Below are 20,906 nucleotides of genomic sequence, written 5' to 3'. Positions count from 1 at the left end.
AAATGTGTCTATGGTACATTCACTCTACTCAGAGTCACCATATATTTTGCTCACTGAACTAAAGGGCTCTTTCTGATCTTACATTCAAACACGGAGTGAATGTAGCACAGATTGTGCAGTCAGACACCTCTTACTAGATCCATGTGCCAAACACATGGATTGGCCTGCAGTATTGGAGCCTACAATGGTGAAAGAACAAATAAAAGGGAATTATTATACATTAAAGCCACCAACACACAAGCTGGTCTGGTTTCATAGGAGCATTATTTAATCAACCATAGGAAATACATGGTGTTCTTTGGGTAGCGCGGTAGCTTATGTTGGATCTGAGAGATTTTTGTAGGAGTGGATCTGATAAGATATTACAACACTGGAGGTTACAAGAGGCTTGAGGAGCAAGTCTACCCATCCTGCTCATGCAGCACATCTCAGCAAGGTATTTGTAAACATCCATCAAACACTCCATACTTGATTAGCACCTTAGTAACACAACTGAGTTACCAGAGGCATCTAGAAATTGGACTGATAAGTTATGTTGTTGTAATCTTCACTTTCTATGAGCAAGGGTTGTATCTCTGAAGAGGTTCCTCTTTTTTTCTTTCGACAGGCCTTAAGGAGACCTGTGAGCACAGCAGTAACGATGCCTCCAACCACAGCTGCTCCAACCAACCAAGCCCAGATCTGACGGGCTTGCTGAAGGTAAGGTGTCAAAAAGTCTAGGAAAGACTGAAGGGCTAGAAAAAAAAATAGAAAAAGAAAGGCCCCTTTACATGATACCATGTACAGTCACTTTATGGAAGTCGTATAATAAATAATACTGGAAGGCTGAGTATAAAGAAGAACAGTGGTAGAAATTATTTGAGGGTAATAAATTGTTTTAAACAAATCTCTTCAGACCTTATAGTCTGTTTCTCAATCTTCATATTAAAGGCAGGAACAGAATTCACTGTCCCCAGTGCTCCTTATGATTTTATCAAAACATAAGACACAAGAAGTTTGATACTCTATGGTCACAAATCCTGCTAGCTCAGCAGGCAACAATTACTGAAGCAGAATACTAGGGAGAGTTTAAGGAAAGGTCAAGCCTATTACAATCCTTTCACAAAATACTTACCCAGCCTCAAACAATTTACAGCTCAGGGATTCCCTGAACCAAATGTGATATTGTTGTATGTAGTAGTCATTGGAGGACTTTTTTTCCTTCCATCATCTTTTAAAGATGCTCTTTGAACTTTTATCACAACTTTTTGCAGCAATAAGATCCCTGCCTTAACTATATATTGAATGGGGGAAAAAGCTTCGTTTCACTAGTTTTGAACCTGCCCCCTGCTCATTTAATTTGATAGTTCTTGTGTGGGAAGTGGTAGTAGACAATTATTCTCTGGTTACTCTCTGCACAAGAAATCCTCTTTCTCTGGTGAATCCAGGGCAGATTCTCACTGTTAGATAATCAGCTGCCATTTTGCTTTGTGGTATGAATGTGCGCATCTGTCTCTCTGTTTTTCTTGCTAAGGCTTAAGGAGTCATGAAAATCCTGCCATAGAGGGCTTTCCTTTCGCAATAGAGATTGGAAAGGGACGGGTTCAAAACACACCCAACAACCTGGCTTGAATTTGAAAACTGGGAATGCTGTCCCCTTGGACCAAGGAGGATTTTGAATCCACATCTCCCAATTAGGATCTCTAATTGCTATTATTAGCTGTAATTACTAGCTAGGAGAGAACAAAAGAAAAAAAAAAGAGCACCTCTATGGGCACCTTCTCTGGGAAACACTATGGTGGTTTATTTTTGAATGCTCTTTATGCATCTGGACTGATTTAGATGTACTTGACCATATTTAGTATGGTATACCCCCATAAAGGCTGTAAATATCTTCCTGTCATCTTGCATTTTCACTGGTGCCCAGAGAAACAATCCCATATATCCTCTTTGATCGTGGTACTTCTGAGCGTGTGCTGTTATATGCTCTGTGTTCTGAAAAGATGGTACCTCCCTGGGGCCTGGGTAAGGGATGTAACCAGGAAGCTGCCTGATTTGGCTCAGCCCTCTGACTACTACCCTCTATTAGTATTCCAGGCAGACAGGGATGAGATTGAAGAAAGAAGTCCCAGGGTTCAAAATGGGACTTCAGGACACTGGGGCATTTAGTTGAAGGAGCAGGTGAGCAGATAGTATTCTTCTCGATTCCTTCAGTACTAAGGGGAAATGCTGAAAGGAATAGGAAATTTCAACTGATCAATACATGGTGCCATAGGTGGAATTTGGGTTTTTTTGACCACAAGGTGGCTTACACGGCACCAGGCCTGCTCATGTCAGATGGGGTGCACCTAACTCAGAGGGGGTAAAGGATCATGGCCCAGGAATTAGCAGGGCTGATTGAGAGGTCTTTAGACTAGGCTCAGAGGGGGAAAGGGATAAGACCAGGATCACTAGAGATGAGCTTAGGTGAGGCAGGCCTGTGACAGGGACCAAACTACCAGCCCAGCTGAAGTGCATCTACACCAATGCATGCAGTGTGGACAGCAAGCAGGAGGAGCTGGAAGCTATTGTTCAGCAGGAAAGTCATGATGTAGTCACCAGCTTGGAAACATGGGGGGATGACTGTCGTGACTGGAGTGCTAGAGTGGATAGCTAAAAGCTCTTTAGAAGTGACAGGTGAAGCAGGAGAGCTGGTGGGGTAGCTCCATATGTTACAGAGTGTTTTGCATGTATTGAAATCGACAGTGATGAAGATGACAAGGTTGACTACCTCTGGGTGAAGATCAAGGGGAAGGTCAACAGGGCAGATATTGTGGTGGGAGTCTGTTACAGATCACCTAGCAAGGACAAATAGGCTGATGAGGCATTCTACAAGTGGCTGGCAGAAGTCCAGAAGTTTTCTCTGGAAATACACAGCATAGAGGAAGCAGTCTAGGAGGCTCCTGGAGTGTGTGGAAGACAACTTCCTAACACAACTGGTAAATAAACCTACCAGAGGAGGTGCCCTGCTAGACCTGGTATTTGTGTACAAAGAAGGACTAGTGAGTAATGTGATGGTCAGTGGCCATCTTGGGCATAGTGACCATGAAATGTTAGTGTTTTCTGTACTCTGTGAAGGAAGGAGGAGCACCATCAGAACTTCCACCTTGGACTTCTGGCGGACAGACTTTGACCTGTTTAGGAGATTGACAGAGTCCCTTTGCAGTCAGTCCTGAAGGGAAAAGGAGTCCAGGAAGGCTGGATGTGTTTTTAAAAGGAACTGTTAGATATTCAGCAGCAGGCTGTCCCAGGGTATAAGAAAACAAGTCACCGGGGAAAAAAGATCGACCTGGAAAAATGGAGAACTTAGTCTGGAACTCAGGGAAAAACAAGAGAATCTACCATCTCTGGAAGTAAAAATAGGTAATTTGTGAGGACTCCAAAGATGTTGCAACATCGTGTAGGGAGAAGATTAGAATGGCCAAAGCCCAACTTGAACTTGATTTGGCCACTATAGTTAAAAACAATCAAAAAAGTTTCTATAAATACATTGGCAGCAAGAAGAGAGTCAAGGAGTGTCTCCATAATTTTTTGAATGCAGAGGGTAGTGCAGTGATGGGATGAGGAAAAGACAGAGGTACTTAATGCCTTCTTTGCCTGAGTCTTCAATATCAAGACCAGTTGTCCTCAGCTGAGCTGGAAGCTGGTGATGGGGAGATGAGTGAAGGCCTATAATCCAAGAAGAGATGGCTAGTGACCTGCTATGCCAATTAGACACTCACAATTCCATGGGCCCTAATGGGATCCAGCCAGAGTATTGAGGGAACTACCAAAAGAACTTGCCAAACCACTCTTAATCATCTACCAGCAGTCCTGGTTAACTGAATAATTTCCAGCTGAATGGGAATTGGCAAATGTAAGGCCCATCTACAAGAAGGGTCAGAAGGATGATCCGGGGAACTACAGGCCTGTCAGCCTAACCTTGGTTCCTGGCAAGGTTATGGCACCATCCTGAGTGCCATTACATGACACATGCAGGACAACCAGGGGATCAAGCCCAGCTAACATGGATTTATGAAAGGTAAGCTTGACCAACCTGATCTCCTTCTACGACAAGATGGATGAGGGGAGGGCTGTGGATGTGGTCTATCTGCACTTCAATTAAGCATCTGACACCATCTCCCACAGCACCTCTCCAGAAAAACTGGCTGTTCATGTCTTGGATGGATAGACTCTTTGAGGGGTAAAAAACTGGCTGGATGGCCAGGCCCAAATTGTTGTAGTGAATGGAGCTAAATCCAGTTGGCCGCTAGTCACTAACAGTGTTTCTCAGTTTTGGGGCCAATCCTATTTAACATCTTTATTGATGATCTGGATGCAAGGATTGAGTGCACCCTCAGTAAATTTGCAGATGACACGAAGTTGGGTGGGAATGTTAATCTGCTCAAGGGTAGGAAGACTTTACAGAGAGACCTGGATAGACTTGAGCAATGAGCTAGGGACAACTGCATGAGGTTCAATAAGATGAAGTGCCAGGGCCTGTACTTGGGTTATACAATCCCATGCAGTGCTATAGGCTTGGGGAGGAGTGACTCAAGAACTTTTTGGCAGAAAAGGACTTGCGGCTGCTGCTTAACAGGGGCTGAACATGAGCCAACAGTGCGCCCAGGTGGCCAAGAAGGACCTGTCTACTGTGCCTGCAGAGAGAGAAAAGAAGAAATGGCCTTAAGCTGAGACAGGGGAGATTCAGATTATATATTAGAAAAAAAATTTTTCCCCATTAGGGTTGTCCAGCATGGCCCAGTGAGGTGGTGGAATCACCATCCCTGGAGGTGTTTAAGAGTTGTCTGGATCTGGTGCCGGGTGATGTGATTTAGTGATTTAGGGGTAACACTGGTAGTGCTGGGTTGACAGGTGGACTTGATGATCTTAAAAGTCTCTTCTAACCCTGATGATTCTATGATTCTATGATTTTGGTTTGTAGTACCTCTAGGGTTAAGCTGTCCTTAACAGCTGAAGTCTGAATAATTTTCTGAGATGTTTTTCAGTTTAGGTTGAGTTTAGGCTGAATATGTTTTGTCCCTACAACTCAGTTTGATGAATGTTTGGTGGGTATTTTTCTGTTCCTTGCTTTCCAGTTAGTCCAACTTTGTATTCTGAGATTACATTTTCAAGAGTCTGCATGTTCAGCCTTCTACTTGTATTCTCATTAGACATATACATGCTATACAACACTAAGAATTACACAAAAATTAGATTCTTGATGTTTCAGAGTGAACTCCACAAACCTCTGGCTATGCAGGACATTATCTCTTTAATCTTCATTTCTCATCTGTCAAATGAGGACAGTATCATTAACAGAATCCTTTTTATTGTGAATATGAATTAATATTTCTGCAGGACTCAGCTGCTGTAGTGATCATCACCAAAGAAAAGCCTTAGAGGAAATATCTTCAGGATAGAAATTCAGAAGTGTGCAATAAATCACACATTAGGCTACACGCTGCTCAACTGGGAAAACAGAAATCAGAAGTGAAAAGGATTGGATATCTGTTTCTTAATGAATGCTGTCTGTGCTGTGTAGTGAATGACTTGAGGGTCTGGGGAAAAAATAATGTGCAATTAAAGATAATGCTCACCCTGAGAGGTGGAGGGTGGGTTGTGCTTACTTAGACTTTAATGCTGGCACACCTTAACTTTGTGTGCTTGAGTTTGTAACTCCAATTTTTTTTTTAACTCCATTCATTTTGTTTATATTACATGTCCAAATTAGAAACAATACAGCTATTTAAAGTGAATTACAAATATGCTAAAAGGAAATTGATACATAACAGAAACTTGACACTGTTTTAATGTCATAGCAAAAGAGAATTATTACAAAGTTCTATTCCTTGCAGAATGTGTCTAGGATATGAAGGTTGCCACGGTTCGAAGGGGGAATGGAGCCGTGACACAGCACGGATGGGTTCGAGAGACAAGGTAGGGTGCAGATGGAATGCTTTATTGAGGTGTGCACAGGATTTTTTATCAGTTCAGGCAGGAAAAGGGCCAGAACATGGGGTGGAGCATGGGACAGACAAATGGGGGAACAAATTGGGATAGGGGCACAGGCAAAAGAGGGAGGACTGTGGGAGGAACCGGGGAAGGAAAGGGCGAATGGAGGCTGTCTCCTCTCTGCAGCTTCTCCAGCCAATCAGCAGGGAAGCAGAGAAGTGGACAAGCCTGGGCATGCCCGGGAGATACAAAGTCTGGGGAAACACAATACGTATATACATAATAACTGTAGAGTTTGTATCATAAAGTCCTTTCAATCGCTGTACATCTTTTTCCACTTCTGAAATTGTTCCCATTCTGATTCCTGGTACCTCACAGAGGGCTTTCTATGTGACATCTTAAATTTGTGCTTTGTCCTTGAACCATCTCTCTCCTCCATCAATATTACTTAGAGGTCTGACCTATCTTCTTCCCAATAAAACATAATGTCACATTTCATGTCAGGTTCTTTTCGAAGAAATTAATCTATTTTATTATATCATGATAATCAATCAGACATGTCCTTCTCTTGCTTTCAGCCTCAGTCTATACTGGTTTTGTAATTAGTTCAAAGCCAAAAGCCATCTTCTGGTATCTACTGCCTGTTTCTTTTTGCTTCACAAAAGTGTTTGGCATCACTATCATAAAGTTGCCATGGCAACTTTTGATGTTAAGGGATGGAATAACACCCTGTGATCTGTTAATCTGTGACTCTAACACAACAGTAAAACCTTTGACTGGACTGGCTGCTCAACCAAAATCTTGCAAATTGCCTTTTCAAGTATTCCATTATCATGATTCTTTATCTCTAACTGTGCAAGGCCCAAAAGTGCAACAGCTGTGTTTGCTGATGACTACTCGGGAAAAATGTCAAGGGAGTTGGGAGCAAGGGGACAACATATAACTGTTTTATTAGGAGACTGGCCAATGCCAATCCCATTCCTTTTACATCAGTGTTTAGGATAGTCCTCACTGGAAACGGCCATGAACACCATGTCAATATGTTCATGACAAAGCAAAAGGAAGCTAGGTTGAGCTGCTGCGTGATAGCTAACCTCCCATCACTGACAGAAACCAATATCTTGCCTTCTTGCTCTTTTTGATGGGAAATTAGCAGCGACTAATCTCAGCTGTGGTCTTAACATTCAGCTCTTGACATGTTCTTGTTCTCAAAGAATGTGTTAGTTCTAGGTAACAACAACAAATAACTTCCTGTTCTTAATAAATCAGATTGTTCTTTTTTAGTGTAATTTAAAAATGCCAGGCGGTCTATTTCATGTGGGTTGATGAATGTCATTGAGAGGGTAGTAAACCACAACAGTGTAATTTTAAGGTGAAGCAATGTGTGTCTCCTATATTTAGGGTAATAATGTGGATTTTGCGTGATGATTGAGGAAACATACTATGGCAAATCTATCATTGAACATCCTCAGATATGCCTTTTGTGGTAATGTCAAACCATATTATTGATATAATAGATCCCAAAGATTAAAAATATGCCCTAACATTTAAACTTTTAAAAAATATTTGTATATTTTAGATATTCCTTCTATGTAAACCACAGGATGGCAAAGTCTTTCTATGGTTAATTACACAAATTAGAAATAAAAACTCTGGCCAACCAAAAAATAAACGAAGAAAAATTCTACAATTTATCTATTGCCATAGTCCCACTGATATGTTAGCAGTCTTACTACTGCATTTGACACCCATTTCTACTCCTAACCTGGGTAATTAATGGGCATTAGGTTTTAAAGCAAACCTTGAGACAGTACAAACATTTCTATCACTTCTAGCTTGCAATTTTTTTCTTATCCTAGTGAGCAAGTTAATTTCTGCCATTTGTTGTGTCTTTGTGTTTTGCTGGTTGTGTCCCTCTGGGCATTCAAAGGGAACACCAGTGAGACTTCCACAATCAAAACTAGGAGGATGAACTGAATGAGATTCGGGTTCTGGAGTTGGTTTTAGGGCAGGATTACTTGTCTTTCTAGTGATGAAAATTTCACAGCTCTCACAGATTTCATCGGAGTGTCCTCATTATTACAGCTTGGAAAGTGCTTTTTAATGTCTTACAACAACAAGACAAAGTCTGGAGAAGACTGTCATCCATATTCCACTATTTTTGGACTGCAAGAGATGCTGTGCAATGGGTGTTAGTGGGTTGTTTATGGTCGAGCTACAGTATCTCGTGGTGTAAACTCAACCTGCTCCCTTTCAATTTTGTCTTCTGCCCCAGGTGGGATATCAGGAAACTATGACTCATCATTCATCATGTGGCTGTCTCTAGAAACAGCGAGAATCCAGTAATTTCTGACAATGACTTTATAATTAATTTTTCAGTGCTGAGGTTGATTAGAGTTTTCTCTGCCTGTTACTTCTGTGTAGTAAGGTGTTGCTGTCCTGCCCACTTGGTGGCAATGATAGCCAGACTCACAGAATGGATTCCTGAAAAAATGGATTACTTTGAAGTGTTGAGAGAAGATAAATCAAATATTCCTGGGTGTATTTATAAAACAATACTATTTATTTTTTATTTGACAACCTCAAATCACTTGCACTTTATAATAGCGTTCTTTCAAATTTACTTATACAAATTTCTTATAAGAGAGGTGAGATCTGTCTATAGGATACCTGATGTCACCACACTCTATATGCTACCAGGGTGTTAAAAACTCACCAAAAGTTTTCTACCTCTAAATGGCTCTTAGGAAAAGAAGAAAAAAATGTTTTTAAATCCACATTTCTTTTCTTCTATTAAGTGTCATTATATAACCATCAAAATATCTGTTCTTACTTTCTTTTTACTGTTTTCTTTGTTTCTCTCTGTTTTAATTAACCTGAATCTACACCTCCTTATCTATGCCTGAAGAGAACCAGAGGCCAAAATACTCTCTTGTCATCTTTTATTTAATTTAGAAATCTAAACCACTTCCCAAGCCAGCATTTTGCCACCTTTAATTGCCTTTTATTGTCCTAGCATCCACATTTTTGTGTGCATGTCACTATTTTATAATAGCCTCTGAGAACATAACATTACCCTTTCACATTGTGGCCAACACTGTGTGCTCCTGAGTTGGGAGTCTCTCCTTGAAGGTATCATATTTGCCAGTTGCCATATTTTCTACTGACCTGGGTGGGATTTTGCAGTCAAATTGCTGAAGAGCCAGACATAGAAATGAGCTGCAATATGACACTGGATCTGAGCTATGGATCCTCCTGCAACACATGCAGGAGCAACCTGGCTTTCTGCATTGTAGTCACAATTCCTTGCTTTGACCTGAGTCTCAAAGATCCTTAGTTAAGAAACACACTTACTTAGCGTCCAGAAATTGAAACTGATGGTCAGATTCTTAGGTTTATAATTGGGTAGTTGTCTGTTTTTTAAAAAAATAAAAAGTGGTTTACCCAGCTACTCATGTAGTGGTCATCAAACCACTGCTGGAGTGTGTCCTGAGAAGGGTAACAGAGTTGGTGAAGGGTTTGGAGCACAAGTCTTATAAGGAGTGACTGAGTGAGCTGGGATTGTTTAGCCTGGGGAAGAGGAGTCTCAGGGGGCCTTCTCTTTACAACAACATGAAAGGAGGTTGAAGCGAACTGGGGATCAGTCTCTTCTCCCAGGTAAATTCAGGACAAGAGGAAATGACCTGAAGTTGTGGCAGGGGAGGGTTAGATTGGATATTAGAAGAATTCCTTCATGAAAAGGGTTGTCAAGCACTGGAACAGGCTTCCCAGGAAAGTGGTGGAGTCATCATCCCTGGAAGTGTTCAAAAATCATGTAGACATGGTGCTAAGAGACATGATTTTCACTGGGCTTGTCAGTGGTCATTTTATGTTGGATTCAATGATCTTAAAGGCCTTTTCCAACCTAAGTGATTCTATGGTTCTATAATATTGTTCTCATTGGAAGAGGGAGACTTTCTGGGGAAAAGTCAAGACTGCATCTGTAAATTATCTGTTTTCATTTCTGAAAGAAGGAAAAAATATAGAAAAGACTTAGTCCAGTCCCTGAAATATAAGCTCTTGGAGTAGCTCTTGACACAGTAAATTGTTTTGACAGCTGTTGCTAGGTGGTGCCGTTAGTCTTCCAAATCTTTTTATTGATGCTAACTAGTGCTCGTTTTCAGTAAGCTGTGAGGGTTGTGGTAGTTTTACAGCTCACAGTTCTCGTGTCAGGGAAAGCTGGGTGTCTGCTCTGGCTTCTGTTCAGAGCAGCTCCCCAGTAACTCCACTCTGACATGTGCCTTTGGTTCCCGAGGGATGGATTTCCATAAACACTGTGATCACTTCTGTTTTAGCACTGTTGTACATATAGAAATAAATGAAGTTACAGTTAAAATCAAATACTGTCACACACAGATTTGCTTTGGAAAGCAGAGTTCCAGGCATCGGTTTTTCCTCAGGGACACAACAACAATATAATTTAGCATTAAAATGCCATTTTGTCATTGAATTCTTTCCAAGTTTTATTTCTTGTAACCAGCCTCATCATGCTCTGTGTAGTTGTGCTTCATATCTCCAGAGCTGCTGGTACTGTAACTCAAAATGGCTGCAGAGTCAAAGAATCATCCAGGTTGGAAGAGACCTTCAAGATCATCTAGTCCAACTGTCAGCCCAGCACCACCATAATCACCCCTAAACTTTTTTCTTTAAAGAAAACAAGCCAGGTCTTTAGACCAGCATAGAGTCAGATCTTGTGTGCTCATCCCTGACTCTATCATGTCCTCTTCCTTTACCTTTCCTCTTCTTCCTCCTTTGGAAGATCTGCAGAAATGCTGCCTGTTCTTGAACACCCAGACCTTTGCTACTGATTTTTTTTTCCTCTGTAATTTTTCCCTATTTGTCCAGTAACACCTGGTTGCCAATGACAGACTTTCTCTTCTCCCTTGAGTACACAGGAACTTTCAGGGAGAGTCAGCAGGCTTTCCTGCTTCAGGTATCAAGAAGTTTCTGTTTATGCCCACGTTCCTCTGACCAGGAACCTAGCATTGCTATCTTGTCTGTATTTAAACACTAGGGTAGCAAGAAAATGTGTATCTGCATTTTGAGAGTCCAGCCATTTTCCATTTATAACCAGTTCTTCTCTTCAGCCAAGAAATAGCTCAAGCTCTCATCTCAGTGAGATTAACAAGGAGTTGAGCGACATCTGAGGATTATCTGGGCTTTCTGAACAGCATTGAATTTTATTTTTTGTGTTGATCTTTCAAAATAATTAGGGAACTTCTTTCTTTACCTCTGTGTTAAAAACATGGGCAGAATTTATTAAGGTTTTCATTTTCTGAGGACTGTGTGCTCCCCTGGAAAAAAAGAAGAGTCCAGGAGGAAACAGAAGTGAATTGTTAAATGGTAAGTAGCTTATAATTTGCTTCATTTTGTGGTATCATTTCAGGATTTAGAATTCCTGGAAGTCATGATATTTGGAACTTTGTCTGAGTGGTACAATTCTAACAACAGTATGAGTTTAGGAAACTAATGGCTTTCATTAAAATGTATGAATGAGTATTTCTGGTCTTGATCTGAAATTAAATTATAGCATCAAGAACAAAAAGGCAAAATACTACTAAAACAACTAAAACTATAGTTTTGAAAATATATTTGAAATATTTATTAGATTTTTTTCTGTCTGTTTTTATGATATGTTAGGAGAAATAGTGACTGCTGTATCTTGGTTATAGTACTAAAATGACCTTAAACAATTATACTGGAGAGCTGCAGATTTCTTTCATTACACATAAAAGAGACAAAAAATTAGTTTTCAAGATGACTGTAAAAAACACAACCTAGATTTTTACAAAATGTGAGCAAACAAGCTAAATGCACGATTGGACAGTTTATCAAGTTTGCAGTAAACACATACTGCCATTAGTAGATGCCCTGAGACCTGATATTCTTTTGATAAAGACAAAAATCAAGCTATGACAACGCTAGAGATGCTAAAATATATCTGGTGATATTGCTATAACATTACTGGACTTTCAATTCTTAATAACCTTTTAACTGAAGGGACAAGTTTGCAGAATGTTTTCTGCCTCAAACAGGAAAAGCAAACATGCCCAGTAACCTGCCTGTTCAGTGGCCAGTACTCTGCAAGGATAACTGCATCCCACATCACAGGGAGCTTTTGGCAGTGTTGAAGATGAGAGATGTATCTGTTTTAAGTGCTGCACAGACCTTGTGTAGTCTTTGGTGCTGCAATGAATTTTACTGTGAGTATTTAAAGGATCAGATTACATTTATAATCCAGAAAGAGAGTTTTGAATCTGCATTCCTTCGAACCATGTCCAGAAAACTGAAAATCCCACTTGTTGGTGCTACACTGTAACAGCTGAGCTGGGCAAATGGCAGGATCAAAATCCAGCACTTTTGCTTTCCAGTTCTGATCACCAGCTGATCATCTGAGTCAGATTCTGCTATTAATAGGCTAGAATGGATAATATTAATATCAATGACTGATTTTTGGTTGGATCTTTTCTAATAGTAGTATGTGGATTCTGTATCAGACCAGAAATGTGAAAACAAGAAGGTACAATGTGGGACTATATTCAGGAAAAAATCTGGAACAAAGGGATTTTTTATCTTCTCATTTGACAGTCATATTCTAGGTTATAGGTAAAAAATGTTACATTTTACATTTACCAAAAATTATAATATTACCTGGTTCTTGCAGATACTCATAGTCATACCCCAGCTCTCTTGAGGACTTAAAAAATTCTCCATTTCTGTAAAGAGGGATGAAGGGGACCATGTAATTTTCTCGATTGTGCCCAATCGGTGCATTGGCTGCGGGGTAAACTTCTAGCATGGGCCTGTGTCTTCTTAACCATCGTTCAAAAATGCTGTGGGAAAAAAAAAAACATGTCAATCAGCGGTGGAGATCAGCAAAAATTTTCTTCTTGAAAACTAAAAAAAGTGTTGGCTTTCTTTTAGTTTTTTTTGAATCCTGGGGATAAAGTTGCGTGCAATGTCTTATTTTTACATGTGTGTAATGCTTTCCAAATGTGAAGTTATGCACTTCAGTGCTGAGTTCCTATGCAAACCTATTAAAAGCAAAGGCCTGCAGTGCTGCAGAGAGGCTGAATATGTTTTTAAACTCCATAAATGTAAATAATTCTCTCTCTGTGACCTGACTGCAACCTCTGCTCAGCAATTGATATGGTTGTGAGGGATAGATAGAAATTGATTAATTGATTAAAGACCTCAGTCATTCCTCCTCACTTTCAGAAACATTTGTAGCTGGTTGTGAATGGTCATGTTTTCTGCTGCTCTGTCCTGTTCCCCTTCCTTCAATTTCTTACCAAGGATTTTCACACTTGCATTAGAGTGTGGTCACACCATGGCTGGTTTAACATCAGCTAGGGAGTGGAAACACCTGAGGGAGAAGGTATAAGCTATCTGAGTCCAAAAACTTGACAGGTCTGTTGTCAGTAAAGTGTCTTCCTCCAGAATTAGCTTCTTCATTGACCTTAGTGTCTGCACTCTTGTTTAACACATTCTCACTCCTCTCTCCCAGTGCTGTTGGGCAGCTTTTTTTACCCTCTTCTTAGATATGTGATCCCAGACGTCTACTAAGGTCCCTGATGGGCTCAGCTTTGGCCAGCAGCAAGTCTATCTTGCAGCCAGTTGGAACAAGTGCTGTCCGACATGGGGACAGTTTCTGACACCTTCTGACAGAAGCCATGCCTGTAGTCCCCTAACTACCAAAATCTCATCATGTAAACCCAATGGAAGCTGTTACCCATATCTCCATCCTCAGCTGCTCCTTTCCATTTTTCTCTCGCAAAGTTTGTCCCGTTATCTGTGTGTCAGTGCAGGGCTATATGTCTGCTCTTCAACTCAGAGGCAGAAAGCTTAAAGGCTGCAGTATGGGAAGAGTTCATATTGACATTTTCAAGTCAACTACTACATGTGTTTGGAAAGCAAAATTGAGAATCTTCCAAAACACTCTCACTCAGACACTTTCCCTGTGTCCGAGCTTTTTCTGCTCAACTCTTTCTTTCAGTCCTCAAATCCTTTCCCTGATGCCTTTGTGTTTGTTCACCTGAATGTGCCAGGTTGGAATAGGGGAGGTGGAAAAATGGTACAGGGAAAGCAGATGCAGGTATCTTTTAAATGAAGAAAGAGGACCCAATACTCAACCAGAAGATACTGGTAGGAAGTGAGTATCAACATCAAGTTCAGGGAGGGGTCACTGGATTCATTTATCAGTTATGAGAGATAGAAATGCTCTAAAGAGATAAGTAAATAGCATTTTGATTGAGATCTTGGCTCAACTGTTGCTCCTCCTCAGCATAGGCCACCGACTGGAGGACAAGGACTTCCCCCCCTCCCCTTCTAATTAGTAACTGACTGTTCAGGGACTCAAGTTATCTCAGAAATGCACGTACTCAGGAGTATCAGGATCTTTATCCTGGGATCTGCTGCTAGACTTTATTCTTGTTTTGAGGCATAAAAACAAGAGTTTTTACGCATATCCCACCACATTAAAACCCTCTCACACTCATCAAAATAGAATAGGGCTAAAATCTTGGTTCTTTTTTTTAGAATCCAAAAATTTAATTTATGAAAACATCACTATGATAATACACCTTGTCAACTCTTAACAATGCAGGTATTACTTTTGGTTGAAATCTTTATTTGTGGCTCTCTTCTTCAGTTAATTTCATCGACCCTGTCTAGAAAGACTCTCATCTGAGTAATGTTTAGCTGAAGCTTTTAGATGGATAAATTTAAACAGTATCAAGGCTTCAGATGCAGTTATCACAAGGTTTGAACAGAAACTCTGTAATCATTAGAGAACATAATGAAGAAATTAATATTTAATCATTAAAAACACATAGACTATAAAGTAGTAATTTAGCTTGAGGAGGGGTGGTGTGTGGGAGAATGTACTCCAATCTTTCCCCTGCCTGGCTTTTACTCTTGCCTTGGGTATGATACTCTGCCTATTAGTGCCTTATTTTCCCAGCAGTTGCAGATGGGAGCTGAGATAACTCTTCTCTGCAGCATAGGGTTGTTAGAGGTATGTAGATACTTTAGTTGTGGGAACATGGTAATAACTTAGAAAGGTGGCAGAGACATGAGTTGGATCAGGTTTTTAAAATCTGGTGATTATCCATACCCTAACTTTGGAATGTTCAATGTGAGGTACTTCCTGGGGCCTGATTTTTAGAAAATGCTGAGCAGTCACATTCTGAAAATCCGGAGGGCTGATTAGCACAAGGTTCAGAGCTAAAAGTCGTCATTCGCCTGAAATAGCTTTGCATGACATGCCCTGAAATGCAGCATCATCTCTGGATGAGTTAAGTGTTGCTGTTGCATAAGCACTTCCAATAAAAATCCTTAGGCCAGTAATCTTTCAAGCAGAATGCAAATGTGAAGCATTTCCATGGAAATGAACATATGTACTTTTGGATTCTTTCTTTTGGATTCCTTCATTTGCAGTGTGGTTCCCACATTAGGTATCAAGCTTTTTGTAGCAGTAACAGGAGCATTGAATTGTCTGCTCTCACAGCTGATCTGTAGATTTAGATGAGATAGCACGCCACTAATTACTTACATGATGAGTTGTACTGATGCACAAGATACATTGCACAATTCATTGAGTTGTTTGGGAGCAGTTCTCTCTGTTAGCCAGCAAAAACCATATCATCTTGACTGAAATCTGTTTCATCAAACATATCTGTATACCACCATAGAAATCTCAGAAACATCCTTTAAGGCTTTAAGAGTCACATTTTCCTTACTCTGTCCTGTGCATTTATATTGTACTTGGGGTTTTTTTTGATGCTTTGAAAGATTAAGATTTTATTCTGCTTGATAATAAAGTGATTGGATGAAGTTGCATTTATTATTTCAACTTAAAAACTTGTTCCCAACTTGTTTCCAGCTTGTTAAGTAAGACGGACTCAAAACAAAATTTTTTACTTGGCAAGATAATGCATCATGCTCTGTATTTTCAGGAGGATGTTGGTGGATTTTTTTAATTTTGTTTGAGAAAACTGATAGATTTAGTATATCAGTAGTATTTTTTACATCTTCATCTGCTTTTAAGTGGGGCACTGCCATTTCCCTGCCTTACTCATATTTTATAAGAAAAGTTATGCAAGAAGAACCTTACCCTTGCTTTTCAAGAGCAGTTTCTGAGCTTAGTAGAAAAAGAAATCTCCCAATTGCATTCAGCTGGGGAGAAAAGTCCATGGAGAGGGCACAACTTAAGCTGTATTTCTGTTGGTGAAGTACAAGTAGTTCTTGTTGGACATCATAAGACATTTCATATCAGAGAGTTACATTTTATAACTCCTCAACTAAGACTGTTAAATCCTTTCATAAATTTTTAAGGAAAACTGAAATCTTGAAGTAGCCTATGGCCTTTGCTGTCAGCCAGGTAGTGATATTGGCACGATGCTCCTATCCTTGCGAACTTGTCCTAGCTGAAAAGATTTGGGCCAAAAAGAAGTATATCCAGAGAAAATAGTCACACTGCCTTTTGTTTCTGAGTGCTCTGAGGGCTGAATCATACATTGTAGGATACTTTTTTTCTTTAAATAAGATACTTTCTCCAGGCCTGTCTACATTTAAGGCAGTTAGCATCAAATATTTTCTCCTTCATGCAGTGCTATACTTTCCTATAGGCAAAGAGAACACATCTGAACAGCTATGATGGATCAATTCTTCCATGTGCCTTGGTCTATAGAGACAGTTGTTTTATCCAATAAGAGGCATGTCATTTCCATGACAGAGAGAAATCGGTTCTTCCATCCTCAGCAGTTGATCCACTTACAGTAGACAGCATTTTTTCTTTTCTTCCTTAAAAGTAGTGATGTAAGTTATTTCCTTTTAGTATTTTGAAAAATGTGTACTTGTTTCCTATTCTTTTCTTGGTAGCTACAACCTTGGAAGAGTTTAGGACTGCAGAACTAAAGCTACATGCAGAGAGACAAAATGCTGATGTAATTAGTCGGTCCTTTCATGGAGTGACAAATTCCTGGTAGAAAAGTCAGTTTTGTGGTACAGCAGGAGACCTGAACTGCCTAAAATTGTTGGTTATCTTGGCAAAACACCACTCTTATGTTCTCTTCATATGAACCTCTGCCTCCTTCCCTGGACCTGAGAGAACCGAACAAAGCAGGACCATGAATTGAAGGACATCTTAAGGGCCATTTTATTCCATGTTACCTCCCTGTCTTGATGTAATTTTGCTAGGGGTAACGAAAAGAGATGCAAAGACTCAGATCAGGGCTCTGCTATATCCATTCTCCATACTAATTTTGTACAAAAAAAAGTACTGGACGGAAGTTAAGTGAGAAAGAGAGAAGTCTGTCTGGCTCCTACAGAAGCCTGATCGGTTACTTTCTTCCTCAGCATGTAGACAAAGAGAGCAAGCAGATAAGTGTAGCTAATTTGTATAGGTGGAAGTGGTATTTTCTAGAGACTGAGACTTTTTCAGCACTGCAACTCCAGCTAGACTGGCATCATTTAGGAGATACTGGCAGCGCTAAAAAGAGCAGGTGGAACGTGAGCATGGTGGGTAAGACAAGGTTAGAAAAAGGAGAGTAGAGAAGCGCTAACCAAAAGTTGTCAGGAATTTTATTTGGACAATGGAAATGGAGAGAACCCAAACTGGGATTAGCAGAAATAAACCATATATAAACCATAAATCCTCCAGGGTAACAGTTCTAGCTAGAAGGGTCACAGGCAACCAAAGCTTAAGAAATGGAAATTAACTAAATTAAGTAGAGATTAGTCTCCTGATGTTCCTAATGCTCTTTGTATTTCTTCAGCTGCAAGCAAAAGTGACTTGGAAGAGATAGCTTTTATTTAAAGGCCTTGGGCAGATTAAAAAATAATTCTATCTTGATTAAGGCAAAGATTGTCTGCATCTGGAAGACAGTCTTGAAGAAATCTTGAAGAAATCAAAGTGCCCAAACCGAATGTCGCAAGTAAGAGGCCAAGGAACTGAAAGAGATAGGAGACTAATTTGAATATTGAAAGATGTCCTGTCTCGCATTTGGTATTCAAAGAGGCTCAATATCTCTAAATTGCACTTCCAAAATAGAAATTATTTTGTAGTGGGTGTGATGTCAAAGTAATTACTAGATTATGATAATCAATACTCTAGGCAAAGATTATTTTTGTGGTAAGAAGTAGAATTTTAATATTGTAGAATGGGTTGGATTTAGGCAAATGTAGACTAAAATAAGGCTCAAAGTTTGTATTTAAACATAGAAAAAATTGATCAAGGGACCATCTGATTCAGTCAAAAGCCACATGCTTGATGCAGAAATAACCAAGGGAGATCATCTGGTCAGAAGGACTCCTAACAAATCATAAAGGCAATATTCTTCCTGCATATTGGAGAAATTTTAGAGAGTCTTACAGGCCTTATTTTACTCTAGAGAAAATAGGCACAGAGTACAAATGACTTGCCTAAGTTCATACTATACATGCTGTAGTGGAGTGGGACCTCAGCTACAGGGCCAGTTTGTGCCTACCAAACTGTGGCACCCATTGGAGTTAGGTTATATCATTGCAAAGCATGGAGTCTCAATTTTATTTAAATTTTTTGCTATACTTCTGTATTCAGGTCATTGTAACTGTTGATGAGCTTAATACTTGTGTGAGCCAGCTCTAATTGGTCCAGAGAATTGGTATGTGGTAAAGAGTTATAAAGTCACCCACCTGGTACGTTGATGTTTTGGTAGTTTGAATTTTCATTCAGGGAAAATATACTTTGCTTTTGCAAAAAGTTTTTGTGTGGTATAGTGCTTTTACAGAGAAAATTAAAGCCATCTATAAAAGACACAGATATATCACTTCCCTTTAATTTCATATAAATAGACTCAAATATTTTCCTTGTCCTGCTCTGTACATACTAGGTTATACAAAATGAAATGAAATGAGCCTTAGCAGAAAATTAATTAAAAAAAAAACCAAACAAACAAACCCACCTGGTGGGAAAATTGGATTGATTTGAGGATGATTAAAAAATGGCCACCAATATATATTTCTGAATTCATATTATTTTATGAATAATATATGCAGTGGGATTATAGCTAATGAAAGGATGAGTCAAGAAATAAATGAGTTTATGTTGCCAGTGGGAAATATTAAACAGAGTATAAAAACATTTCTGTATATAGGTTGGATTTCTTCATACTGTTCCAGATAGTGTTGTACACTCTGAAAAAAAGATGCTGCTTGCAGGAAGGAAATCTTAAAATCTAGAAAAAGTAGGGTAAAACAGTAAGAGTAGGCATTTTCTTTATAATTTCCAAAGTGTCCCTTCTAAGGGCCTTTTCCCAACAGTGTGCTTCCACAGTTGTTACCAGAGATACACTTGACTGACTGAATGTAAGGGGGGAAAATCATAAATATCTGTTACTAAAGATTTCCTTGTATTGAGCCACCTCAGAGACACTGACTCATAGTGTAAACCTAACTGTCCCTTCACTAAGATTTAATAGGAGAAGTTTAATCCAGTGTGTTTTACCTTGCAATTAAGGACAGCTGGAGAGAGGGAAAGGGGGAAGATGAGGGTTCAGTACTTCTATATGAATTCCTCTGTCACACAATCAGGGACATGTCACACTGCAGGTGTGCCCAGTGAGAGGACTACAGTCCCCTAAAGGTGAAGGTTCATGATCACTGGGTCCGTAGCACCAGAGAGGACAAAGTACAGTTTTCCTCCTGCCTCCTACTTTCTTGTCCTCACTTTTCTTGTAAGCATTTGCACAACCATGCCATAAGCAAGATTAAGGAACTAATTTCATTTCAAACCAAACATTTCATTTGTTTTCATTTGTTCTGGGATATCTGAGGTAAGATAAAGACATAGACCTGATTCATTATGCTTTTCCATGATGGCCAGTACCCACACAAGGGAGGAACAGAGGTGAACACCTCTGAGTTGCACTAATTGCTCAGTAGGACTTTTTCTTCTTCCTAACCTATGTACCAGGTTAAACTGACTTAAAGCAACAATGAAACTGTGCCCTTTGCTTGTTAGTAACTTGATAAACTTGTGCCTCAGCTAAGCTTGCACTCAGGAGTAATCTTTCAACTGCTAGGCAGCCACTTTGTAAGCCACTAATAACTTTATCACATTCAAATCTGAAGCCCTGTCACTAGTTGTGCCAGGTTTGACACAAAAACTTTCATTCCTCATCTGGAGTTGTGAGACAGGCTAGATCAGACTGACTATGGCAGAAGAAAGACAGAACATTGTTGTTTAAAGCTCATTTATACAATTTGTTTCAGTATCATGAGATCTGACATTCTGTAGAAATCTGGCAAGCAACATGTATTTGCATTTGGAAAGAAAAGGAAAAGGAAGCAAATTGAGGAAAGCTGAAATGCCAGCCCAAGGACTGTGATTACACAGTAGTCATCACTTTAAAAGTTGGCAGTAGTCAGCTTGTATTGCAAAGTCACCTCAGGTAATTCCCATCCCAAACATTTGGGAGAAACATCAGCGCTTCAGTCCTGGAAGAGCTGCTGATGCTGAGGTTGTAAAGTCAAGACCCTGTACTGTTTGCCAATGTACGCAGTTATATTGCAGTATTCTTTTCTTTTTGTTTTAAGTTGGCTAAAAACACTGCAGGGACTCTAAGGCAGGTTGTAAACAAATTACACCATCATAATGCAAGTGTCTGATTAAAAATTAAGATGCTGCCCTCAATTACTGTGAAAACCCATCCAAGACCTCTGAGGCTGTGTCCCTTGCTGGTGAATCACTGATGAGGACTGCCCTGTGTTATGGTGCTTACTCTGTGTCTAGTCCCAGCTGCTGTGGAACACCCAGGGGCTACCCTTATCAATTCCAAGCTGCAGCATGCAGCAAGCATCCTTGGACAACATTGCCTCTTCCACAGACCCTTTCATTACCTCTGTCAAGTTTCTTCTATGCCAGTCCCTGGACC

At 39.9% G+C, this 20,906-nt stretch overlaps 1 protein-coding gene across 1 annotated transcript in view; it reads right to left on the bottom strand.

The window, feature by feature from the left end:
- Positions 1–250: 250 nt before the first annotated feature.
- The window catches only part of TYR (tyrosinase), a 51,954-nt gene continuing 31,298 nt past the window's right edge, over positions 251–20,906 (bottom strand). The window contains exons 4-5 of the mRNA XM_018071033.2: positions 12,643–12,824; positions 251–734 (exon numbers count right to left, since the gene is read on the bottom strand). Coding sequence (XP_017926522.1) covers positions 511–734; positions 12,643–12,824 — 406 coding nt within the window. The 3' untranslated portion in view covers positions 251–510. The remainder of the gene's footprint in view (positions 735–12,642; positions 12,825–20,906) is intronic.

Source organism: Manacus vitellinus, unplaced genomic scaffold (assembly GCF_001715985.3).
Source record: "Manacus vitellinus isolate BGI_N305 unplaced genomic scaffold, ASM171598v3 scaffold_2_pilon, whole genome shotgun sequence".
NCBI classification, from domain to species: domain Eukaryota; kingdom Metazoa; phylum Chordata; class Aves; order Passeriformes; family Pipridae; genus Manacus; species Manacus vitellinus.
This window is presented reverse-complemented; position numbering and strand designations above follow the sequence as displayed.